Here is a 27,056-nt window from a genome sequence, read left to right as displayed (position 1 = left end):
CTGTCCCCAAATTAATGTAATTGGTTCAGAGTTTGTTGTGATATTTTAACCTGCGTGTCGTGATGGCGTTTGGTGTAGGGGGACAAAATAAATGTATGCACGATAGCGCACGCGCAGCCGGTTTGGGTTCCGTGTAACGCTAACATTAGCTAGGTGGCTAACATTAGCCAGGCTTGGGGTTAGGGTTAGGTAAAGGGCTAGGGGAATGGTTAGCTAACATGCTAAATAGTTGCAAAGTAACTAGTAAGTAGTTGCTAAAATGCTAATGGTCAACCTTTTGGGTTTCTAGACATTCACATTATACGCCCACCCATCTTGCGTTAAAGGGATACTATGGGATTTTGGCAATGAAGGCCTTTTATCTACTTCCCCAGAGTCAAATGAACTCAATGATACCATTGTTATGTCTCTGCATCCAGTATGAATGAATTTAGAGGTAGTTTTGCGAGCCAGTGCTAACTAGCATCAGCACAATGACTGGAAGTATATGGTATCTTATAGCATTCTATAAAAATTTATCCACAGTTCATCTGAATCTGGGAAAGTAGATAAAGGGCTTTATTGCCAAAATCTTGAAGTAACCTGTCTTATGCAGGGGTTGGAACGAAAAATGATTTCCCAATCATTTCATTCTGAACAGAACCATTATAACCAGCAAAATACAGTTCTGAACCGGTTTTTAAACCTTTGAAATCTGATTTTTACATTTAGCTCAACATTAAATTACTACGGATAGAGCAGCTTGCTATGGAGCGGGCAAGCGCTGGGTATCTAGTGATGACATGCATTATCTGAATTAGGCTCAAAGAATTATCTAGATGTCTTTGGGACATCCCGACCCCATTGAAGTTTAACATTTAAAAAGATTAAGGGTTATGGTTAATATTAGGGTAGGGGTTAAAGTTAGGTTAGGGTTTAGGGTAGGGACGTTCCAAGGATTCTGGATAGCACTGACCTTTGGCCATTCAGATCGGCAAATCAGATCATGACTCGTGACACTGAGAAATCTCCACCGATAACATTGACAAGCTAACCACCTCTGTCACCGGCTTCATAAATGAATGCATCGGCAAAGGTTCGCTGCTCCTCCAATCAAAAGCCCTGGATTAACACAGAGGTTGGCGCTAAACTAAAGGACAGGGCTACCGCACACAGGGCTATCACAGACAACCCTAAGGCTACAGCTGAGGATAGGAACAAGTACAAGAAGTCCCGCTACGACCTCAGCAGAGTCATTAAACGAGCAAAAGGACAATATAGGAATAAGGTGGAATCATACTACACAGGCGCCGACGCCCGTCGCATGTGGCAAGGGCTACAGTCCATTACGGATTACAAAGGAAGACGCAGCTATGATCTACCCAACAATGCCTCTCTTCCAGAAAAACTCAATGCATTTTATGCATGCTTAGACATTAACACTGTACTGTGCGTGAGGGCCCCCACCGACCCAGAGGACTGATCTCGATCTCGTGATCTCGCGCTTCGAGGCCGACGTGATTTAAGGTCTTTAATGAGATCAACACTGGCAAGGCCGTGGGCCGGAGAGTATTCCAGGGCGAGTTCTCAGCGCATTCACAGACCAGCTGGAAGGCATATTCATGGTCATTTTCAACCTCTCCTTGTCCCAGTCTGTAATCCCAACATCTTAAAATGACTGCCATCATTCCTGTTCCCAAGAACTCTAAGGCTTCTTGCCACAATGATTACCACTCTGTGGCCCTCGCATCTAATCATGAAGTGCTTTGAAAGGCTGGTTATGGAACACACCAACTGTATCATCGCAGACACCCTAAAAAACTTGAACTGCGGATACTTGCAAGGGTTACAAAACCCAATATACATCAAAGCACTAGCTCCCCTGCCAAGACCTGCCAAGACCTGCCTGCGCTCTCAGAGTCCCGGGCAGAGTTTAGCAAGCAGGAGCAGGTATGAGCAATTAGTTAATTATTTGGACATGTCTTTTCTTACAAGCTGTCCCACAGTTTCATCACAGTTTGACACCAGATAAAGGGGCGTTAATACTTTAGGGGTGGGGCAGAGGAGAGGTAAAAAAACACAGACAACTGTGTTCTCTCATGTTTAAACCTGACACAGCAAGACAGCAGCCATTCCTGAACTGAACTGACTGAGGTAGAGGTAAGATTATTAAATTTTTTAAGATATAAACTGTATTTGATTAACTTCCCATTTATAACAAGCATTAAGTTAATCAACTGTCCTTTTGTAAAGTAGAACAAAGGAAATTGTGATTTTGTATGAATATGTTGTATCAATATCCAATTAAATGTAAGTAGCTACTAGAGAGGATTGCAAATGTTATTGCCTATCATGAGGCATTAAAAAAAACATGTATATCTGGTTTCTAGATGTGTCAGCGTAATTTGCCCAATGTGGCCAATAGGCAATGTCAGGACAGCTGCACATTGCTGGGGGGAAAAAATCATTTTCATTCCTGCATACTTAGTGCCTTCAGAAAGTATTCACCCCGCTTGACTTTTTCTACATTTTGTTGTGTTACACCCTGAATTTAAATTAGATACAATTTCGATTTTTATTCACTGGCCTACACACAAAACCTCATAATGTAAATGGTTTTTGACATTTTTGTAATTTAATAAAAAATGAAAATCTGAAATGTCTTGTGTCAACTATTCAACTCCTTTGTTATGGCAAGCCTAAATTAAGTTCAGGAGTAAATATGTGTTTAACAAGTCACATAATAGGTTGCATGGACTGACTTTAAAACAATTACAGAGTTTAATGGCTATGATGGGAGAAAACTGAGGATGGATCAACAACATTGTAGTTACTCCACAATACTAACCTAATTGACAGAGTCAAAAGAAGGAAGTCTGTACAGAGTACAACATATTCCAAAACGTGCATCCTGTTTGCAACAAGGCACTAAAGTAATACTGCAAAAGATGTGTCAAAGCAATTCACTTTTTGTTTGGGGAAAATCCAATACAACACATTACTGAGTACCACTCTCCATATTTTCAAGCATAGTGGTGGCTGCATCATGTTATGGGTATGCTTGTAATTGCAGCAGGACAATAACCTAAAACACAAGACCAGATCTACACCGGAGTTGCTTACCAAGAAGACAGTGAATGTTCCTGAGTGGCCAAGTTACAGTTTTGACTTAATTAAATCTACTTGCAAATCTATGGCAAGACCTGAAAATGGTTGTCTAGCAATGATCAACAACCAATTTGGCAGAGCTTGAAGTATTTTGAAAAGAATATTGTGCAAATGTTGCACAATCCAGGTGTGGAAAGCGCTTAGAGACTTACCCAGAAAGACTCACACTGGGCTCCTGAGTGGCGCAGCGGTCTAAGGCACGGCATCTCGGTGCTTGAGGCGTCACTACAGACACCCTAGGCTGTATCACATCCGGCCGTGATTGGTATTCCCAAGAATTTGTCCTCAACCGACTTGCCTAGTTAAATAAGGTTAAATGTTTATGTTTTTTTACAAAAAATTATAATCGCTGCCAAATGCTTTCTACAAAGTATTGACTCAGTGGTGTGAATAGTCTTGTTAATGAGATACGTATTTCTGTATTTCATTTTCAATACATTTGCAAAATTTTAAAAATGTCAACTTTGTAATTATGGGCTATTGTGTGTGTAGATGGGTGAGAATTGTGTACAATTTTATTCATTTTGATTTCAGGCTGTAACAACAAAATGTGGAATAAGTCAAAGGGTATGAATATTTTCTGAAGGCACTGTACATGCTCATAGTTTAGCAATTCCCTCTTTTGCTTGAATAGCATGAGCTATGAATTCATTATTGTAATGCGTTGTCACTCCCAACATCAAGTATTTTCAAATAATTGTAGTGTTGGGAACAGAAGTAGGGGTCACATTATATTTGATGGCAGGCCACAAATGGTCGCTGAAAGGTATTTACCTATCTTGATGGCTGTCCCTCAGACAGCTTTGCTCCTATACATCATCTATGTCTTGCTATGTCTCTGTAATCTCCACTGAATGTACAAAACATTAGGAACACCTTCCTACTATTGAGTTGCACCCCCATTTTGCCCTCAGAACAGCCTCAATTCGTTGGGGCGTGGACTCTACAATGTGTAGGGATGCTGGCGCATGTTAACTCCAATACTTTCCACGGTTGTGTCAAGTTGGCTGGATGTATTTTGGGTGGTGGACCATTGTTGATACACATGGGAAACTGTTGAGTGTTAAAAACCCAAGTAGTGTTGCTGTTCTTCAGTCTTATGGCTTGGGGGTAGAAGCTGTTAAGGAGCCTTTTGGACCCAGACTTGGTGCTCCGGTACCGCTTGCCGTGCGGTAGCAGAGAGAACAGTCTATGACTTGGATGAATGGAGTCTTTGACAATTTTCTGTGCCTTCCTCTGACACTGCCTAGTATATAGGTTCATGATGGCAGGAAGCTTGGTCCCAGTGATGTACTGGGCCGTACGCACTACCTTCTGTAGCACCTTACAGTCGGATCCCGAGCAGTTGCCATACCAAGCAGTGATGCAACGGGTCAGGATGCTCTCGATGGTGCAGCTGTATAACTTTAAGGATTTGGGGGCGCATGCCAAATGTTTTCAGTCTCCCTAGGGGGAAAAGTGTTGTTGTGCCCTCTTCACGACTGTCTTGGTGTGCTTGGACCATGATAGTTTGTTGGTGATGTGGACACCAAGGAACTTGAAACTCTCGACCCGCTCCACTACAGACCGTCAATGTTAACATTTTTACATACATTTACATTTTAGTCATTTAGCAGACGCTCTTATCCAGAGCGACTTACAGTAGAGTGCATACATTTTATTACATTTTTACATACTGAGACAAGGATATCCCTACCGGCCAAGAGCAGACGCTCTTATCCAGAGCGACTTACAGTAGAGTGCATACATTTTTATTACATTTTTTACATACTGAGACAAGGATATCCCTACCGGCCAAACCCTCCCTACCGGCCAAACCCTCCCTAACCCGGACGACGCTATGCCAATTGTGCGTCGCCCCACGGATCTCCCGGTTGCGGCCGGCTGCGACAGAGCCTGGGCGCGAACCCAGCCCAGCCTGGGCGCGAACCCAGAGACTCTGGTGGCGCAGCTAGCACTGCGATGCAGTGCCCTAGACCACTGCGCCACCCGGGAGACTTAACGGGGGCCTGTTCAGCCCTCCTTTTCCAGTAGTCCACGATCAGCTCCTTTGTCTTGCACACATTGAGGAAGAGGTTATCCTGGCACCAGACTTCTAGGTCTCTGACCTCCTCCCTATAGGCTGTCTCGTTGTTGTTGATCAGGCTGACCACTGTTGTGTCGTCAGCAAACTTAATGATGGTGTTGGAGTCGTGCACCCACGAGTCGTGCTCGTGGGTGAACAGGAAGTACAGAAGGGGACTAAGCATGCACCCCAGAGAGGCCCCAGTGTTGAAGATCAGCATGGCGGATGTGTTGTTGCCTACCCTTACCACCTGGGGGCGGCCCTTCAGGAAGTCCAGGATCCAGTTGCAGAGGTAGTGTTTAGTCCCAGGGTCCTTAGCTTAGTGATGAGCTTTGTGGGCACTATGGTGTTGAACGCTGAGAACACTGAACGCTGGGGCGGTATGCGAATTGAGTGGGTCTAGGGTTTGTGGTTTTGATTGTGTTTATGTGAGTCATGAACAGCCTTTCAAAGCACTTCATGGCTACCGACGTGAGTGCTACGGAGCGGTAGTCATTTAGGCACGTTCCCTTCGCTTTCTTGGGCACAGGGACTATGGTGGTCTGCTTGAAACATGTAGGTATAACAGACTGGGTCAGGGAGAGTTTGAAAATATCATTGAAGACACTTGCCAGTTGGTCTGCGCATTCTCTGAGTACACGTCCTGGTAATCCGCCTGGCACCGCGGCCTTGTGAATGTTGACCTTTTTAAAGGTCTTGCTCACATCGGCTACGGAGAGCGTGATCACACAGTTGTCCGGAACAGCTGGTGCTCTCATGCATGCTTCAGTGTTGCTTGTCTGGTATGCTCGAGTCACTGGGAAGCTCGCAGCTGGGTTTCCCTTTGTAATCGTTTGTAAGAGTTTGCAAGCCCTGCCATATCCGACGAGCGTCAGAGCCGGAGTAGTAGGATTCAATCTGAGCCCTGTACTGACGCTTTGCCTGTTTGATGGTTCGTCTGAGGGCATAGCGGGATTTCTTATAAGCGTCAGGATTAGTGTCCCACTCATTGAAAGCGGGCAGATCTAGCCTTTAGCTCGGTGCAGATGTTGCCTGTAATCCATGGCTTCTGGTTGGGATATGTACACACGGTCACTGTGGGGACGACGTCGTCGATGTACTTATTGATGAAGCCGGTGACTGAGGTGGTATACTCCTCAATGCCGTTGGATGAATACCGGAACATATTACAGTTAGTACTAGCAAAACAGTCCTGTAGCGTAGCATCCACTTCATCTGACCACTTCCGTATTGAGCTAGTCACTGGTACTTCCTACTTTAGTTTTTGCTTGTAAGCAGGAATCAAGAGGATAGAATTATATTCATGTTAACCAAATGGACGGCAAGGGAGAGCTTTGTATGCGTCTCTGTGTGTGGAGTAAAGGTGGCTAAGAGTTTTCTTTCCTCTGGTTGCACATGTGACATGCTGGTAGAAATTAGGTAAAACGGATTTAAGTTTGCCTGCATTAAAGTCCCTGGCCACTAGAAGTGCTGCTTCTGGATGAGCATTTTCTTGTTTGCTTATGGCCTTTTACAGCTCGTTGAGAGCGGTCTTAGTGCCAGCATCAGTTTGTGGTGGTAAATAGACGGCTACGAATAATATAGATGAAAACACTCTTTGTAGATAGTGTGGTCTATAGCTTATCATGAGGTACTCTACCTCAGGCGAGCAATAACTCGAGACTTCTTTAATATTAGACATTGCACACCAGCTGTTATTGACAAATAGACACACACCCCCACCCCTCGCAAGTTAATTTAAATCCAGATACATTCATACTTTTACTCAAGTAGTATTTTACTGGGTGACTTTTACTTGAGTCATTTTGTATTAAGGTATCTTTACTTTTACTCAATTATGACAATTGGGTACTTTTTCCACCATGCGCATATCTAATTGTTCAGCAGTTGTCAAAGCCAAAATGAGAATGACATCCGGGCATTTAAAACATACTTGATTTTTGAAATGTTGAATACTATTAAACGTAATTTTTTCTCATACTCAAACAACCTACTATTTAGGACGCAAGTATGAATAGGCTATTCGGACACAGCCACTGTCTGTAGAATGTCTCTGTTCTACAGTTACAACACTGTTTGTTTTAGTTTGTAGTCAACAGACACACCCTTCTCACCTACTTCATTATTGTCTTTGAAATTCTCTCTTTGTCTTTGTAACTTTGAGAGAATTGACTTTGTAGGGTGTACTTAACCTTACAATAGTACTATAATAATTGTTATGCAGAGGTCAATACTTTAGTCGTTTTTGGTCACAATTTTTCACATTTTTATCGGATCTTGACCCCACTGCCCACCAAACCCCCTAGATGGAGTATTCCACCAAAACTATTGCTGCTGGCTGCTTTGGGAAGATCTACAGGGAGAAGTACAATGAAACCTGGGCTGCAATCAAGAAGGTGCCACAACACTTAATCAATAGGAGAGACCTGGAGAGAGAGTGTCAAGTATACAAGTGAGTATGACCGACAATGTGCTATCATGGTATGTTGCTAAATGGTGATATCAGCCCAGAGGGAAAGTATTTTGCTCAGTGGTCTTTTTTTAATCTCTGTAGAAATATGGGATATCTCCATTTTGTATCATTTATCTGAACTGTTTCTCCTAAGAGAATGAATTCTTGAAACTTTCTTGAGACAAATGAGCTTGAATTGAGACTTCCATTTGAGAAGCATGAGAAATAGATGAGATCTTATCATTGTATCCTCATGAGCTCATTTATTGCGCCAGAAATGCCTTTTTTGAGCATTAAGGAAATGCATTATAAAAATGTGCATGCATTCAAGTATCACAACAACAGATTCTTTAAATGTTAACAACTTTTAATGTTTAATGGTTTTTTTTATACAACATTGTCAAACATACAAATAAAATGACTGGGAAGAGGTTAGATTGCTTTCAATACAAAATAGTATTGCTTGTAAAATATAAAAATAGTCTAAATATGGCCTTCTCTAAAATTGGTGTGAAATTGAAAGTGCTGTCATTAACCCCATATAAAAAAAAAAACATGAGCTGGTGCAAAGTTGGTAGAGGTGCTGACTGACGGCAAGTAAAACTATGCTATTTAAAAAATAGAGTCAAACACTATATACAGGCTCCCAGTAATTTATTGGGTAAACCACAAACGTTTCGCCACCCTATTTAGACAGAGACAAAGTGGAAAACTCCCTGCAAAATGCCTGGGGGAGATGTCTAAAAAGCTGTCAATCAGCACCTACTAGCTCATAACTGGTACAAACTGTACCAACTTCACACTTAGCGAAACTCCATATAAATACTGAAATCAGTTATTGCAAGCACCCTTGTCTGAAATTGAAAGTGCCATCACTAACCAATGAACACTTGAACAGATGATTGTAAACATCTTACATGTGTCAAAATGGACCTGAGGTTCACCTGAAATGCAGCTTAACCCAAATGAAATTACATAATTTATAGGGTTTAGGGCTGGGAATTGCCAGGGACCTCAAGATACAATATTATCGTGATACTTTGGTGACGATATGTTTTTGCGATTCTCACGATTCTATATGTATTGTAATTCCATACTGTGATTTTATTTCGATTCGATATTCCAAACATATTGCTCACCAACCATATGTCTGCTGCAGAGAGATGAGAGAGCCATGAGAAAACAAGTTTTGATCAGTCACGGAAATAAGTGCTGGAAAAAAATTGGCTCCCTTTTTAAAAAGTTGGAGAACAAGCAATGAAGGGAAAATACTGGAGTTTTGGTGCAGGTACAGCCAACTAGCACAAAAATTATATTGCGACATTGTCAAAAGAATACAATATAGCGTCAAAGATTATATACCGATATTTAACTATATAGATGCTTTGCTTTATTACTATTAGGGTTGTCCTGATGCCAAAATATTAGCCACAAAACAATGCATGTGTAATGAGTATGATGGGAGACAGAGTGCTGGTTTCAAGCGCAGGGCGCAGTAGGTGTTTTATTTAGTCAAGGACCACAGGTGGTGGCAGGGTCCAGGGACAGGCAGAAGGTCATACACGGGGAATCCAAAAAGGTAACAGTACAGGCACGAAAAAGGCTAATAACGTAGTCTGGGAGATCAGGCAAGAGGTTGATGACAGGAAATCTGTACAGGCAGGGAACAGGCCAAAAACGTTGTTATTGAGGATGGCCAAAAACTACGACACACGGGAGGACTAATATGGAAATAAACAGCTCTCCGACTAGAATGTGTACAAAAACAATACCTCACAATGATGGGGTGCAATGAACTGAACTAAATGTTTAAATGACATACAGGTGTGTGAACAGGTGATCAGAATTCAGGTGATTGGGATCTGGAGAGTGAGCTGCGTTCAGGGGATCTATGTGTTTGAGAGTGTGAGTTGGAAGCAGACGTTACAGCATGTGAAAGTATCACGATACTACTGCAGAACTTTTTTGTCACTGATATCCACATCTCAGGGTTACAGGGTTAACATAACACTGTATTTTCTCTCACGCTATTCACAAACTATATGACTGTGGTAGCTGCTGCTGTTGTTGTGTGAGTGGTGGTTACGGTGTCTGCTGTGGTCTCTGGAGCCCAGGCTGTCTCATCTGTAGACCCTCTCTCTCGGTCTGAGTGGTGCGAGTGGTGGGAATACAAATGCTCTGTCACGTGCTCCCTCTCCGGCCTCTAGGTCACCAGGCTGCTCGTTATGGCGCACACCTGTCACCATCGTTACGCGCACCTGTGCGTCATCAGACTCACCTGGACTCCATCACTTCCCTGATTACCTTCCCTTTATATGTCACTCCCTTTGGTTCCTTCCCCAGGCGTTATTGTTTCTGTGTCATGTCTGTGCTTTGTTCGTGTTTATTATTTTGTCTTATGTTGTGTTTATTTATTAAAACACTCACTCCCTGAACTTGCTTACCGACTCTCAGCGCACATCGTTACATGCTCTAACTTAACAGCGTCTGTATGTAATAGAACATACGTTTGGCATAGAGGAACTAGGTCACTATATCTGCTTGGATAAAATAGTAGCTAGTAAGATGGAGATCAGAGGTTATTTTTAATGAATCCATTTCACAAGTGGCTAGTTTGCATCAACTATCTTCAGTAAAACCACAGCAAAGTTTTTGCCTGCAAACTTTTTTATATTGTATTTATTTTTATTTAACCTTTATTTAACCAGGTAGGCTAGTTGAGAACAAGTTCTCATTTACAACTGCGACCTGGCCAAGATAAAGCAAAGCAGTGCGACACAAACGACAACAGAGTTGCACATGGAATAAACAAACACTGTCAATAACACAATAGAAAAGGTGTAAATATACAGTGTGTGCTAATGAGGTAAGGCAATAAATAGGTCATAGTAGAAAGAGGAAGGGAAGCGCTACTAAAGGTACACTATAGTAGATTTTGGTAGATAGAAGGTGCTCTTTGGTAAAAGGGGTAAATTGGTCATCAAAAAGAAAGGAGGACCAAGGCACTCTTCGTATAATTAATTAAAATGCCTTTATTAGTATGGCAGTTTTTTTTAAACCGACACGTTTCGGGTGCATGGCCTTCGTCAGGGAGTACAAAAAAAGAGAATACAATGTCCTCTTTTGAAAGGCTTTTCCAATTAGCCCTAATTAGAAGAGGGAGTGGTTACCAAATTGGACAGACCTAGTAAGCAATAATATACACATTAAAAGGTGAAATACTGTAGCTATGTTATTATAAACATACAACTCCAAGCTAGAAGTATCAGAACACTTAGAAAGGTAGTTCTAACCTTAAATATGACTGGGAGAAGTGTCAAGAATAAGAAAGCAATATATTCCATAGTACACTAGAACACAGCAAAACATGAACACCAGTCTAAACATAGCTGAGGGCAATTGAGCAAAATGTCCACTAGATGAGAGCAAAATGGACCTATCACGACCCTACAGGAAGGGTGAGAAATCCATATCTTCATTTAAACCAGGGTATTTAGTGGCCTGTAGTTTGGAAATCCAAAAACTTTCCCTTTGGTTTAACTGTTTAAGACGGTCCCCTTTTCTAATAGAGGCCGGAATATGATCAATACCCATAGCTTGTAGGGAGGCAGGGTTGCCATGGTGTAGGGACGTGTAGTGCCTTGCCATGGGGTAGTCTTCATTGCCTACCCGTATGGCGTACTTGTGTTCCGCCAAGCGATCTTGAAGGCGTCTCTTTGTCCGTCCAATGTAGAACACCTTGCACTGTGGACATTCCAATCTATAGATGACATGAGTGGTTTTGCAGTTAATGAAATGCTTGACGTAATACTCCATTTTGGAAGCTGTGTCAACCAAATACTTTTTCTGTGCAATATTTCTGCAATGCACTGGTTACATTTAAAAGAGCCCTTGGGTTTGTGGTCAAGCCAAGTTTTTTGAGAGTCACCCGGAAGATAACTGTGGACTAATTTGTCATTTAGGGTAGGACATCTCTTAAAGCTTATGACTGGTGGTTCAGGAAAGACTTGGCGTAGTAGCGTATCACTTTGGATGATTCCCCAATTATTTTTTATGATTCTTTTAATGTTCTCTGCTTCAGTGCTGTATTTTGTAACAAAATACACTCTCTCTGATGTATCACGAGGCACACCTCTTCGTAACAAGTTCTCTCTGTCAAGTAATCCAGCCCTTATACCTGCATCTTTCAGGACCTGAACGCTGTAGCCCCGATTCAAAAAGCGATTCTCCAATTCAGCAGATTTGACACTGTAGTCTGTTTCCTGATCGCAAATTCTGCGGATTCTTTGGAATTGGCCATATGGAATATTCTCTTTTAGCCTTTTGGGGTGAAAGCTGTCTGCCCTCAGAATGGTATTCCCATCTGTAGGCTTCCTAAAGATTGATGTGTGCAAACAACCTTTGTCATTTTTACTAATGTCGAGGTCCAAAAAATGAATGTAGTGTCACGCGGGACTAGGTGGGTGAAGGAATCAGACGCAGAGAGAGATCCACTTGGAAAAAATATTCCTTTTAGTAATGCACAAAAAATGATCAGCCCAAACATCCAGGGCGCAGAGGACAACTTGATAACCCAAAACACACACACGTAACATAAAGACAATCCCGCACAAAACAAGGGCGGGTCTACCTACTAAATATAGGGAAGCTCATTTACGAAAACAACAGAAACACAGGTGAAACTAATAAGACAAAACAAACAGACAAACGAAAAAGGGATCGGTGGACGGTAGGTGACGACGACCGCCGAGCATCGTGACAGTACCCTCCTCCTGACGTGCGCCGCCACCGGCCTCGAAGGATGACCCGGAGGGCGAGGTGCCGGGCGATCCGGGTGGAGGCGGTGGAAGTCTCTCAGTAGAGAAGGATCCAACATGTCCCCCACCGGAACCCAGCATCTCTCCTCCGGACCGTACCCCTCCCAGTCCACGAGGTACTGTAGGCCCCTCACCCGGCGTCTCGAGTCCAGAATACCACGTACTGTGTACGCGGGGACCCCTCTATGTCCAGAGGGGGCGGAGGGACCTCAGGCACCTCACCTTCTTGCAGGGGACCAGCCACCACCGGCCTGAGGAGAGACACATGAAACGAGGGGTTAATACGGTAATACCTAGGAAGTTGTAACCTATAACACACCTCGTTTATTCTCCTCAGGACTTTAAACGGCCCCACACACTGCGGCCCCAGCTTCCGACAGGGCAGGCGGAGAGGCAGGTTTCGGGTCGAGAGCCAGACCCTGTCCCCCGGTGTGAACACGGGGGCCTCACTGCGGTGCACGGGGGCCTCACTGCGGTGCTGGTCAGCGCTCCTCTTCTGCCGTTGTCCCACTAACCTTAGCGATTCCTGGACAGCTTTCCAGGTGTCCTTGGAGCGCTGTACCCATTCCTCTACCGCAGGAGCCTCGGTCTGGCTCTGATGCCATGGGGCCAGGACCGGCTGGTAACCTAACACACACTCAAACGGGGACATGTTCGTTGAGGAGTGGCGGAGGGAGTTCTGAGCAAGCTCAGCCCAAGGAACATACCTCGCCCACTCACCAGGCCGGTCCCGGCAATATGACAGCAAAAACCTGCCCACATCCTGGTTTACGCGCTCCACCTGCCCATTACTCTCGGGGTGTAAACCCGAGGTCAAGCTGACCGAGACCCCCAGTCTCTCCATAAACGCCCTCCAAACTCTGGATGTGAATTGGGGGCCCCGATCAGAAACGATGTCCTCAGGCACCCCATAGTGTCGGAAGACATGGGTAAACAAGGCCTCCGCAGTCTGCAGGGCCGTAGGGAGACCGGGCAACGGGATGAGACGGCAGGACTTAGAAAACCGATCCACAACGACCAGGATCGTAGTACTTCCCTGGGACGGGGGAAGATCGGTAAGAAAGTCCACCGATAAGTGTGTCCACGGCCGTTGTGGAACGGGGAGGGGCTGTAACTTCCCTCTAGGCAAGTGCCGAGTAGCCTTGCTCTGAGCGCACACCGAGCAGGAGGAGACATAAAATCTCACGTCCTTAGCCAATGTGGGCCACCAGTATCTCCCTCTAAGACTCCGCACTGTCCTCTCGATGCCAGGATGACCCGAGGAGGGGAGAGTATGAGCCCAACGGATTAGCTTATCCCGGACCCCCCCCGGCACATACTGAGCCCCCGCTGGACAGTTAGGGGGGCCCGCTCTAACCGTGAGGCTCTCTATCTCCGCGTCCACCTCCCATACCACCGGTGCCACGAGACATGAAGGTGGAATGATGGGAGTTGGCTCAACGGCCCGCTCCTCGGTATCATAGAGGCGGGACAGCGCGTCGGCTTTGGTGTTTTGGGAGCCTGGTCGGTACGAGATGGTGAACTGAAACCGGGTGAAAAACATGACCCATCTAGCCTGACACGGATTTAGTCTCCTCGCTGCCCGGATGTACTCGAGATTACGATGGTCAGTCCAGATGAGAAAAGGGTGTTTTGCCCCCTCAAGCCAATGTCTCCACACCTTCAGAGCCTTGACTACAGCTAACAACTCCCAGTCCCCCACGTCATAATTTCGCTCCGCCGGACCGAGCTTCCTCGAAAAGAAGGCACAAGGGCGGAGCTTGGGTGGTACGCCCGAGCGCTGGGACAGCACGGCCCCGACCCCCGCCTCGGACGCGTCCACCTCCACTATGAACGCTAAAGAGGGGTCCGGATGCGCCAACACGGGCGCATTGGTGAACAGCTCCTTCAGACGACTGAAAGCTCTGTCCGCCTCTGCTGACCAACGCAAGCGCACCGGTCCTCCCTTCAGCAGTGAGGTAATGGGAGCAGCCACCTGACCAAAACCCCGGATAAACCTCCGGTAGTAATTGGCAAACCCTAAAAACCGCTGCACCTCTTTCACCGTGGCCGGAGTCGGCCAATTACGCACCGCTGTAACGCGGTCATCCTCCATCACCACCCCGGAGGTGGAAATACGATAACCCAGGAAGGAAACGGCCTGTTTGAAGAACTCACATTTCTCCGCCTTGCAATACAGGTCATGCTCCAGCAGTTGCCCAAGTACCTTACGCACCAGAGACACATGCGCCGCGCGTGTGGCAGAGTAGATCAAGATGTCATCGACGTACACTACCACTCCCTGTCCGAGCAGGTCTCGGAGAATCTCATCTACGAAGGATTGAAAGACAGCTGGAGCATTTTTCAACCCATATGGCATGACGCGGTACTCATAATGGCCAGATGTAGTACTAAATGCGGTTTTCCACTCATCTCCTCCCCGGATACGCACCAGATTATACGCACTCCTCAGGTCCAATTTTGTGAAGAAGCGCGCCCCGTGAAATGATTCCACCGCTGTAGCGATGAGAGGTAGTGGGTAACTAAACCCCACTGGGATGGAATTTAGACCTCGATAATCAATGCACGGGCGTAAACCGCCATCTTTCTTCTTCACAAAAAAGAAGCTTGAGGAGACAGGTGATGCGGAGGGCCGAATGTATCCCTGTCCCAGTGATTCAGTAACATATGTCTCCATAGCTACTGTCTCCTCCTGGGACAAAGGATACACGTGACTCCTAGGAAGTGCAGCGTTCTCCAGGAGGTTTATCGCGCAGTCCCCTCTACGACGGGGTGGTAATTGGGTCGCCTTCTTTTTACTGAAGGCGATAGCCAAATCGGCATATTCAGAGGGAATGCGCACGGTGGAAACCTGGTCTGGACTCTCCACCGTAGTCGCACCAACGGCAACACCTATGCACCTGCCTGAACACTCCTCTGACCACCCCTTAAGAGCCCCCTGTCGCCAGGAAATCACCGGGTTGTGCTGGTCTACCTACTAAATATAGGGAAGCTCATTTACGAAAACAACAGAAACACAGGTGAAACTAATAAGACAAAACAAACAGACAAACGAAAAAAGGATCGGTGGCGGCTAGTAGGACGGTGACGATGATCGCCGAGCACCGCCCGAACAGGCAGGGGAGCCAACTTCGGCGGAAGTCGTGACACATAGTTAGTTTGATGTTAGGGTTAATGCTGTTAAGGTATTGGTGGAAGGAAATAAGTTCATCTTCTGAGCCGGACCAAAACAGGCAAACATCATCAATATAGCGTCCCCACCATATAATCCGGTCAAAGAAATGGTTATTAGAAGGATCCAAAATGAAGTAATTTTCCCATTTACCCAAGTACAAACCAGCGTAGGAAGGGCTGTAGCAAGCTCCCATGGCACATCCTTTGACCTGTTTAAAAATACGGTCCTGGAAGATAAAGATGTTATGATTAAGAGTCCATTCAGTCAGTGATACAATGAATTCTGTAGGAGGCATCTCAGTTTCAGGCCGGGTACTCAAGAAATGGTGCATCGCTGCCAAACCTTGTTGATGCTCAATGGTGGTGTATAGAGACTCCACATCCATGGTGACTAAAAAGGAAGCTGTACCTATATTGTTCAATTCCTTAATTTTGTTCAACACATCTGTGGTATCTTGGTCATAGTGGTCATAGTGGTGAAATAATTACAGTTTAGCAATTAAACACTGGAGTGATAGATGTGCAAGTAGAGATACTGGGGTGCAAAGGAGCAAAAATAAATAAATAACAGTATGGGGATGAGGTAGTTGGATGGGCTATTTACAGATGGGCTATGTACAGGTGCAGTGATCTGTAAGCTGCTCTGACAGCTGGTGCTTAAAGTTAGTGAGGGAGATATCTAGAGTCTCTAGCTTCAGTGATTTTTGCAATTCGATCCAGTCATTGGCAGCAGAGAACTGGAAGGAAAGGCGGCCAACGGAGGAATTGGCTTTGGGGGTGACCAGTGAAATATACCTGCTGGAGCGCGTGCTGCTATGGTGACCAGTGAGCTGAGATAAGGCGGGGCTTTACCTAGCAAAGACTTATAGATGACCTGGATCCAGTGGGTTTGGCAACAAATGTGAAGCGAGGGCCAGCCAACGAGAGTATACAGGTCACAGTGGTGGGTAGTATATGGGGCTTTGGTGACAAAACGGATGGCACTATGATAGACTGCATCCAATTTGCTGAGTAGAGTGTTGGAGGCTATTTTGTAAATGCCATCGCCGAAGTCAAGGATCGGCAGGATAGTCAGTTTTACGAGGGTATGTTTGGCAGCATGAGTGAAGGATGCTTTGTTGCGAAATAGGAAGCCGATTCTAGATTTAATTTTGGATTGGAGATGCTTAATGTGAGTCTGGAAGGAGAGACTTTGGTTTGCCTGGTGATTTGATGGGAGAGTTGTCTGTCTGAAGAGGACCCACCCGGAAAAAATATCCCTTATCAAAGATGCCAAAATAGTCCGACATTGAAATCAGACCCTAGTCACTTGCCCAGGGTCGGATTTTCTAGACTACTGTTATGCATGTTTATAACCTCATGTTATATTTTTATTATTATCCTCCTCCGACTCAATGTCACCCCAAAAGGGTGTAGGGTGTTTCAATTCAAATAACGTTTATTTCCTGAGGGAACTTCATGTATGGTGACATGACGGACTGACCTGGCAACAGAGTAGCCCGAGTCCTGTGAGTCCAGGAGCGAGGTGTGTAGTGCATTCCTTTTCCCAGGGAGGAAGCAGAGGAGCCTTTGGCGCGTAGGGTTCCCCCATGGAGGAGGGGGGCGTGTCTAGATGCTGTTAATTAACTGAAGCTTGTGTGCACAGAGCAGGGACTGGTGCATCCGGGGGTAAGTGCTAGCATCCCTGCTGCCAAGCCAGCTATCTCAGAGGACAGCTTCCGCCTGATATCTGAAGACTACACAGAAACAATGAGAAGAAAGGATTAGATAGATACATTACACAAAAGCAGGCAATGAGTCTCAAGCATGAGGGACCATAAAGGTAAATCATAAATATTACATGAAAATGATGGTTGTGATGAGCCCTCGGTCAGGGCCTCCTGTAGGCACAGTTTGGGCCGTGTAGGAGCCATTCATCAGGTCATAATACTTCTGCCTCTGCTGGCCTGCAGATACACACACTCACACATACGCACACAAACAAACATGTCTATAAAAAATATATATATTATTTGTCACATGCAGATGTTAATGCGAGTGTAGCGAAATGCTTGTGCTTCTAGTTCCAACCATGCAGTAATATCTAACAAGTAATCTAACCTAACAATTTCACAACAACTACCTTATGGATGATAGCGGTGTGAACAGGCAGTGGCTCCGGGTGCTTGTTGTCCTTGATGATCTTTTTGGCCTTCCTGTGACATCGGGTGGTGTAGGTGTCCTGGAGGGCAGGTAGTTTGCCCCCGGTGATGCGTTGTGCAGACCTCACTACCCTCTGAAGAGCCTTACAGTTGTGGGCGGAGCAGTTGCCGTATCAGGCGGTGATACAGCCCGACAGGATGCTCTCGATTGTGCATCTGTAAATGTTTGAGTGTTTTTGGTGACAAGCCTAATTTCTTCAGCCTCCTGAGGTTGAAGAGATGCTTGGCTTAGACCGCGCGCCACTCGGGAGCCCAGGGGGAAACAAAGGGGGAAAAGATGATCTCTTCTTGGATTTTGCTTTAATTTAGGATAAATGTGATGATGAGGGTGCTGATGAAGGTCACTACAGAAGTGATTAGTTGTGCTGTCTGTAGACTCCAATGCCCTCATAACCCTTTCTCACCATTTTCTTTCACACTTTCTCTGTGACCTGGGACTCCAGTAAGGCAATTCATCCTAACATAGTGAAGCTTCTAGGTAATCCAACACTCAAGGACTCTAAGTGGATCATCCCCATGGAGTTCATCTTTGGAGAGGAACTGGAGACAACCATCTTCAAATCACAAAAATCTCAAATACAGGTAGGCCTATGGTTCCCACCACTCCCACCAAACATGCATACGACGGTGTTGATGAAAGTTCACATAGAAAAACTCTAAATATATTTCATAAATAAGTATCTAAGCCTACAGGATTTTCAGGGGGCCTTCCAAACATTTTTGCAAAAAGTGCAAGTTAACTCATCAGTTGATTATGAAAGCCTTTGATCTCCCACAGTTAACTCCATCTGTAAAGGCTACCCTCATCACAGGCATGTGTGAAGGACTACTTCACCTACACAGTAAAGATATTGTCCATCAGGACCTCAAGCCTGAGAACATCATGGTGAGACGGGCATTAAAATATTTGTTGTTGTTTTAATGTTCTTCATTAATGATGCAAGACTTTAGAAGCAGTTGTTCATCTGTTGTTGGGAATAAAGGACATTGTCACACTAAATGCTTAGATTAGATATAAAACAATATTTTTCCACCCCTCTCAAATGATCTCTTCCAGGTAGAGCATGACACTCACCGAGCTGTGATCATTGATATGGGACTGGCCAAATTCTTCCGCAATGGCCTAAATTCTGCTGTGGATATGGGCAACGAGGCCTACTCTTCCCCTGAGGTCCTGCAGAGGCGGGGCCAACGAGATCAGCGTTCAGACGTGTGGGCTATGGGTAAAATCATTGCTGAACTCTGTGCCAGAGTCAGGCTGCACACCCCCAGTGTCTGTCCGGCTATGATCTATGAGATCCTCAGTCTCCAAGGACAGCAGTACTGTAATGCTGTCTGTAGGATGGTGCAGAGCGACCCCACAGTGCGAGCCACCATGGCCAGGATCATGCCAGAGATACGAAGGGCAGGGGGAGGTGGCAACACCGGGGAGCAACAAAGAGAACATCTTCCGACACCCTTTCCTCACACTGAGGTAAAAGACACCTCGCCACGTCCTCAAGCTCCCCCGCTATCAAGAGCTGAGTGCACAGCCTTGCCAAAGACTGAGGTCAAGACGACACTGCAACCACAACCCGTACAGCGGTCACCTTCCCCGGCAAGATGGGAGCATGCAGTCTTGCCAAAGACTGAGGTCAAGACGACACTGCAACCACAACCCGTACAGCGGTCACCTTCCCCGGTAAAATGGGAGCATGCAGTCTTGCCAAAGACTGAGGTCAAGACGACACTGCAACCACAACCCGTACAGCTGTCACCTTCCCCGGCAAGATGGGAGCATGCAGTCTTGCCAAAGACTGAGGTCAAGACGACACTGCAACCACAACCCGTACAGCGGTCACCTTCCCCAGCAAGATGGGAGCATGCAGCCTTGCCAAAGCCTGAAGTCAAGAACTCACCATCTCTCCTTCCAAAGATAGACCAGGGTAATGCATTGGTGGTTCCATCAGGCATGGTTCAACCCAGTCAAGATGTCATGAAACAGCTTCTCTACAAAGAGGCCCCAAAGGGTCTCGCATGCCCACTCCCCACAACGGGCAAGGTGCGAATCTGCCGCTATGAGCAAAGGAATGGGGAAGTGGAGACTTGGGAACAAAATGAGGTAGAGACTGAAGGAGGGAGGATAGTCAAGTTTGAGAATGTGATGTTTAACAAAAAGTCGTAAGTAGGTTATTGAGAGGTTGTGAAATAGTTGGGAGTTGATTTGACTCTGCTTCTGAAATAGTTGGGAGTTGATTTGACTCTGGTCACTCCCCTTCCATCCTTCATTGTAAAAGTCTGACATGTTTATGGAGAGGGGGATGAGTATATTTGGGAGGTGGGATAAACTAATGGAAGAATTCTAAAGTCCAGTGAAACTGTACCGGACGTACTGTGCCTAAAAACAAAACGACACAATATCCCACTACGTGAGACCAATATATATATATTAACAACAAAAGTTGTCTTGCACTGGTAAGAAGGAAACCTTGGAGTGTGTTAAGGTTGAGTAAGGATTTAGGGATGATCTTGAAAGTAGTATCACTTCTAATGCTACATCATGTTACAATGTTGCTCATCTGGTTAGGTGACAGTGTACAGAGGCACCTGGAGTCAAGTAACTATCGGTGAATGGTTTTGAAACCTTTTTGTTTTGGGAAACTTATCCCTGTTTGCAAATCAGTTGTTTCTTTAGCTCTATATCATACATTTGACTGTGTACATACAGTACCAGTCAAAGGTTTGGGCACACCTACTCATCCAGGGTTTTCCTTAATTTTTACTATTTTCTACATTGTAGAATAATAGTGAAGACATCAACACTATGAAATAACACATATGGAATCATGTAGTAACCAAAAAAGTGTTAGACAAATCAAAATATAATTTAGATTTAAGATTCTTCAAAGTAGCCACCCTTAGCCTTTGACAGCTTTGCACACTCTTGGCATTCTCACAACTAGCTTCACCTGGAATGTTTTTCCAACAGTCTTGAAGGATTTCCCACATATGCTGAGCACTTGTTGGTTGCTTTTCCTTCACTCTGCGGTCCAACTCAACCCAAACCTTCTCAATTGGATTGAGGTTGGGTGATTGTGGAGGCCAGGTCATCTGATGCAGCATTGCGCTCCTTCTTGGTCAAATAGCCCTTACACAGCCTGGAGGTGTGAGGTGTCATTGTTCTGTTGATAAACAAATGATAGACCCATTAAGCGCAAACCAGATGGGATGGCGTATCTAAAAAAAAATCAGTGTCACCAGCAAAGCACCCCCACACATCCTCCTCCATGCTTCATGATGGGAACTACACATGCATAGATCATCCGTTCACCAACTCTACGTCTCACAAAGACATGGCGGATGGAACCAAACATCTCATATTTGGACTCATCAGACCAAAGGACAGATTTCCACCAGTCTAATGTCCATTGCTCGTGTTTCTTGGCCCTAGCAAGTCTCTTCTTATTATTGGTGTCCTTTTGTAGTGGTTTCTTTGCAGCAATTTGACTATGAAGGCCTGATTCACGCAGTCTCCTCTGAACTGTTGATGTTGAGATGTCTCTGTTACTTGAACTCTAAAGAATTTATTTGGGCTGCAATCTAAGGTGAAGTTAACTCTAATGAACTTATTCTCTGCAGCAGAGGTAACTCTGGGTCTTCCTTTCCTGTGACGGTCCTCATAAGAGCCAGTTTCATCATAGCGCTTGATGGTTTTCGCGACTGACTGCGCTTGAAGGAACTTTCTTGAAATTTCTTGAAGTTCTTGAAATGTTCCGTATTGACTGACCTTCATGTCTTAAAGGAATGATGGACTGTCATTTCTCTGCTTATCTGAGCTGTTCTTTCCATAATATAGACTTGGTATTTTACCAAATAGGGCTATCTTCTGTATACCACCCCTACCTTGTCACAACACAACTGATTGGCTCAAACGCATTAAGGAAAGAAATTCCACAAATTAACTTTTAAGAAGGCACACCTGTTAATTTAAATGCTTTCCAAGTGACTACCTCATGAAGCTGGTTGAGATAATAACAAGTGTGCAAAGCTGTCATCAAGGCAAAGGGTGGCTACTTTGAAGAATCTAAAATATATTTTGATTTAACACTTTTTTTTCGTGACTACATGATTCCATATGTGTAATTTCATAGTTTTGATGTTTTCACTTATTCTACAATGTAGAAAATAGAAAAAATAAAGAAAAACACTTGAATGAGTAACTTGTCCAAACTTTTGACTGGTAGTGTAGAAATAAGCAATTGTTTTGTATCATCGAAGACAAGAAGTTAAATTTTTCTTACTCTTAAGAATAAAAGTAATTTTTCATGAATATATGCTGTTATCCTCTTTACAACAACAGTGTATAAAATAACCTTTTGCAAGACTGTCAACCAGAGCTGTGTTCAGCTACAGAAAAGGTAACCCACACAGTTCATCCACTTCCCCCAGTCAGAAGGAACTTCAATGGCGTTTTGAATAATCATTTTGTTTATTAATCATTGTATAAGGCCACTCTGGACTGTGCAGGCTTCATTGAGAGAGGAGAAATGAAATCAGAAATATCACATTGTCAGTGAGCTCCATCTTCTGGCGCCGTCACCCTGGATAGCAGATCCACATCATAATGGAGTGAAAGTCGAGTTATACATTGACTGAAGCCAAAGAGCACACATACAGACATTATAATACAATATCATATGATAATAAACCACGGCATGAAGTGTTAAAAGGTACATACTGTACAGTACATGGTGCATATAGCATACGTCTTACGAATCACTACACAAGCATACACTTTAGCATGCTTCTAGAAACTCAAATGTGAATTCATGTCATAGTGGTCTGTGGTTTTCTGTACATTCCACTCATCTAATACAGGGTCTGTGTATCATGCATAATCAGGCTTCATATGGAGTAGAAAAGGTAAAGACATAGCCTACATAGTGAAGCAGGTCATCCAAGAGATTCCTAGATCAGATAGTAGCACACACAAAAACCTCAGCATACCTGGAGTAAGTGGAATCGCATCTATTCCCATGTCAGCATGAAACCACCAGCACAACTATCAGGCGTACAATGCCTTCTCTCGAAGAAAAACGGTCAACCCTGTTACATTATTTGGCATTATTTAGGCTTGCCATAACAAAGGGGTTGAATACTTATTGACCCAAGTCAGTTCAGCGTATCATTTTTAATACATTTGTAAACATTTCGAAAAACATAATTCCACTTAAGACATTATGGGGTATTGTGTGTAGGCCAGTAAAAAAAAAAAAAAATTCAGGCTGGAACACAAAACGTGGAATAAATCAAGGGGTATGAATACTTTCTGAAGGCACTAATTGGTGGAACAACCCATATGCTATTGCATTATCAGTGACTGAAAAAGCTTTTTCATTTGTCTATTCTATCCCCTAATCTTGCTATCACTAGAAACCGGTTCCATTCATAACTCTCGACCTGAAGTTTTATTAAAAGTAAAGTAAAAGCGAAAGGACAAATAGAAAACCTGTTTTGTTCTAAGGCAACACGGTTTTCAGCAGCCACCCTGGTGCTGTACATACAGTATATGTAAGCAATAAGGCCCGAGGGGGTGTGTTAGATGACCAATATACCACGACTAAGGGTTGTTCTTATGTAAGACTGTAATGCCCGGGGTGTAGTGGAGGAAGGAGTCAGACGCAGGAGACAGAGAGTTCAGAGTAGCGTACTAATTTAATCACACATAGGTGAACACGACGCCACTCCAAGTAAATGCTCCAACACATTAATGAGAACAAAATAATCCAAAAGACAACGTACACTATCCGTGACACACAAGCATGTACAACCTGTACACAAAACAATCCCGCACATCCAGCTGGGTAATAAAGCCCCACTAATCACCCTAACAGGTGTAACCACTAAACAAATAAGGAGGGGGAGGAAAAAGTCAGTAGCAGCTAGTAGGCCGGTGACGACGACCGCCGAGCGCCACCAGAACAGGAAGGGGAGCCACCTTCGGTAGGAGTCGTGACAAAGACGCAACGTGGAATGCCTGGATATAGCCTTAGCCGTGGTATATTGGCCATATACCACAAACCCGAGGTGCCTTATTGCTATTATAAACTGGTTACCAACTTAATTAGAGTAGCAGAAATATATGTTTTGTCATACCCGTGGTATACCCATCTGATATACCACGGCTGTCAGCCAATCAGTATTCAAGGCTCAAACCATCCAGTTTTGTCACATGTGCTCCCTCTCCGGCCTCTAGGTCACCAGGCTACCCGATATGGTGCACACCTGTCACCATCGTTACGCGCACCTGTATGTCATCAGACTCACCTGGACTCCATCACCTCCCTGATTACCTTCCCTATATATGTCACTCCCTTTGGTTGCTTCCCCAGGCGTTATTGTTTCTGTTCCAGTGTTATGTCTGTGTTGTTTGTGTTTCTTATTTTTGTATTTATGTTGCGTTTATTGATTAAATTATTCACTCCCTGAACTTGCTTCCCGACTCTCAGTGTACATCGTCACAGAATAACACCTCACCTAAGGGAAGCATCAGGGACTGTTTATTTTTTATTTTTGTCGTCAGTGGGAATGACGTCGGGTCCCCGTGCCTCAGAGGTGACCGGTCCGCTCTTGATCCCCGGGATTGTCATTTTGGTCGGCGTTTCCTCTCTTCCTCTCCCCATACCATAAGCCCCTTTCATATGACATGAAAGTCAGTGGAGTGGCGAGATATAGCTGGAGAAGCTAGTACCAGTACCAGTACCGAGTCCATGTGCATGGGTACAAGGTAATTGATATAGGTATGTACACAGGTGTAAAGTGACTAGGCAACAAGATAGATAAGACAGTAGCAGCAGCATGTGAAAGTGTGTGTGTGCCGTCAGTATGCATGTGTGCACATGTTATGTGTTTGTGGGCATATGTATTGTGTGTGTTGGGGTGTCAGTGTAAGTGTGCATGGGCATAGAATCAGTGCAAGAGAGTTAGTGCAAAAACGGACAATGCAGGTAGTCTGGGTGGCCGATTTGATTAGCTATTAAGCAGGCTTGTTAAGCAGTCTTACGGCTTTGGGGTAGAAGCTGTTCAGGGTCCTGTTGGTTCCAGACTGGTACCAATTGCCATGCGATAGTAGAGAGAACAGTCTATGTCTTGGGTGGTTGGAGTCTTTGACAATTTTTGTGGCCTTCCTCTGACACCGCCTGGTATAGAGGTCCCGGATAGCAGTGAGCTCGGACACTGTGATTAACTGGCTAGTACTCAAGGGTGCCAGATCAAGCTAACGTTTCCTGACCAATGACAACTCAAAACCCACCTAAAAGGCCTGACAACTAGCCCAAAGTTTTTTCCCCATCAAGAGGAGTTGCCATACTTTTACAATAAACACTTTTTACAATATTGTAGTAACTTGTAATGACAGATGCAAAATTCGGTTTCCTCAAAATAATATTTTTTTTGAGTGTGACATGACGTAATAAAATAATTATAAATATGCCACAAGAGAAAAGATTATTCGCCCTTACAAAACTCGCCAGATCATTTTCCATCAATGGATGTCGTTTAACTCGTTTGACTGCTATGATTAAGCAATAAGGCACAATGGGATATGGCCAATATACCACAGCTAAGGGCTGTTCTTAAGCCTAACGCAACGCGGAGTGCCTGGATAAAGCCGTTAGCTGTTGTATATTGGCCATATACCACAAACCCCCAGGGTGCCTTATTGCTATTATAAACTGGTTATCAACGTAATTAGAACAGTAAAAGGTAACTTTGTCATACCCGTGGTATATGGTCTGATATACCACGGCTATCAGCCAATCAGCATTGAGGGATCGAACCAGGTTTATAATTGTAAATAAATCCCTTTTGCAGTAGATTCATAACTATAGATAAATCCAACGGTAGAGTTGAGTGATGAAAGTTGGACAGATCTCTGAGCAAGACACACTTGGACGAATTAAAAAAAATAAAAAAATGTTAGGCTATATTCTGGCAATTGAGCCATTATTATGTGCCAGATGTTAAGTGTAACGGTCGTCTTGTGGTGAATGAGCGGACCAAGGCGCAGCGGGTGATAAGTACATAATGTATTTAAATCAAACAAAACAAGACACTATACAAAATGACAAAACAAACTAACCGTCACAGTCCCATGTAGCACCAACACTGACACAGGAACAATCACCCACAAACAAACAGTGAGAACAGCCTACCTTAATATGGTTCTCAATCAGAGGAAACGTCAAACACCTGCCTCTAATTGAGAACCATATCAGGCAACACCTAAACCCAACATAGAAACACAAAACATAGAATGCCCACCCCAACTCACGCCCTGACCAACTAAACACATACAAAAACAACAGAAAACTGGTCAGGAACGTGACAGAACCCCCCCCTCAAGGTGCGAACTCCGGGCGCACCCCTAAAACTCAAGGGGAGGGTCTGGGTGGGCATCTGTCCGCGGTGGCGGCTCCGGCGCAGGACGAGGACACCACTCCACCATTGTCTTTGTCCCCCTCCTTAGCGTCCCTTGAGTGGCGACCCTCGCCCCCGACCATGGTCCAGGAACCTTCACCAAGGCCCCTCCTAAATATAGACAACTCAGGACAGAGAGGTAGCTCAGGACAAAGAGGTAGCTCAGGACAGAGGGGTAGCTCAGGACAGAGGGGCAACTCCGGACTGAAGGACAGCTCATGACTGGAGGGCAGCTCATGACTGGAGGGCAGCTAATGACTGGAGGGCAGCTCATGACTGGAGGGCAGCTCATGACTGGAGGGCAGCTCATGACTGGAGGGCAGCTCATGACTGTAGGGCAGCTCTGACAGCTCCTGACTGGCTGGCGGCTCTGGCAGCTCCTGACTGGCTGGCGGCTCTGGCAGCTCCTGACTGGCTGGCGGCTCTGGCAGCTCCTGACTGGCTGGCGGCTCTGGCAGCTCCTGACTGGCTGGCGGCTCTGGCAGCTCCTGACAGGATGGCGGCTCTGGCAGCTCCTGACTGGCTGGCGGCTCTGGCAGCTCCTGACTGGCTGGCGGCTCTGGCAGCTCCTGACTGACGGACGGCTCTAGCGGCTCCTGACTGACGGACGGCTCTAGCGGCTCGGGACAGACGGGCGGCTCTGAAGGCTCGTGACAGACGGATGGCTCAGATGGCGCTGGGCAGACGGATGGCTCAGATGGCGCTGGGCAGACGGATGGCTCAGATGGCGCTGGGCAGACGGA

General features: G+C 45.1%; 1 protein-coding gene across 2 annotated transcripts; it reads left to right on the top strand.

The window, feature by feature from the left end:
* Positions 1–2,052: 2,052 nt before the first annotated feature.
* On the top strand, positions 2,053–22,165 carry LOC139564471 (serine/threonine-protein kinase Nek8-like). 2 transcript variants are annotated; one of them, XM_071384014.1, is made up of 5 exons: positions 2,053–2,139; positions 7,519–7,664; positions 18,300–18,438; positions 18,635–18,742; positions 18,914–22,165. In XM_071384014.1, exons 2-5 carry the CDS (start codon positions 7,519–7,521, stop codon positions 20,018–20,020), a joined length of 1,500 nt encoding a protein of 499 aa, XP_071240115.1. In that variant the 5' UTR covers positions 2,053–2,139; the 3' UTR covers positions 20,021–22,165. The 2 variants fall into 2 exon arrangements, with proteins under 2 accessions (XP_071240115.1, XP_071240116.1); XM_071384015.1 differs by having other exon boundaries at positions 2,081–2,133.
* Positions 22,166–27,056: the final 4,891 nt, after the last annotated feature.

This window comes from Salvelinus alpinus, chromosome 35 (assembly GCF_045679555.1).
Source record: "Salvelinus alpinus chromosome 35, SLU_Salpinus.1, whole genome shotgun sequence".
Classification (NCBI taxonomy): Eukaryota; Metazoa; Chordata; class Actinopteri; order Salmoniformes; family Salmonidae; genus Salvelinus; species Salvelinus alpinus.
Note: the sequence above shows the minus strand (reverse complement) of the source record. Positions and strands in the feature narration are given on the sequence as shown.

Coding starts and splice junctions, on each gene's coding strand:
- LOC139564471 (XM_071384014.1), top strand. CDS start 7,519: ATGGAGTATTCCACCAAAACTATTGCTGCTGGCTGCTTTGGGAAGATC. Junction 7,665..18,299: donor AGAGAGTGTCAAGTATACAA/GTGAGTATGACC, acceptor CTGGGACTCCAG/TAAGGCAATTCATCCTAACA. Junction 18,439..18,634: donor CACAAAAATCTCAAATACAG/GTAGGCCTATGG, acceptor GATCTCCCACAG/TTAACTCCATCTGTAAAGGC.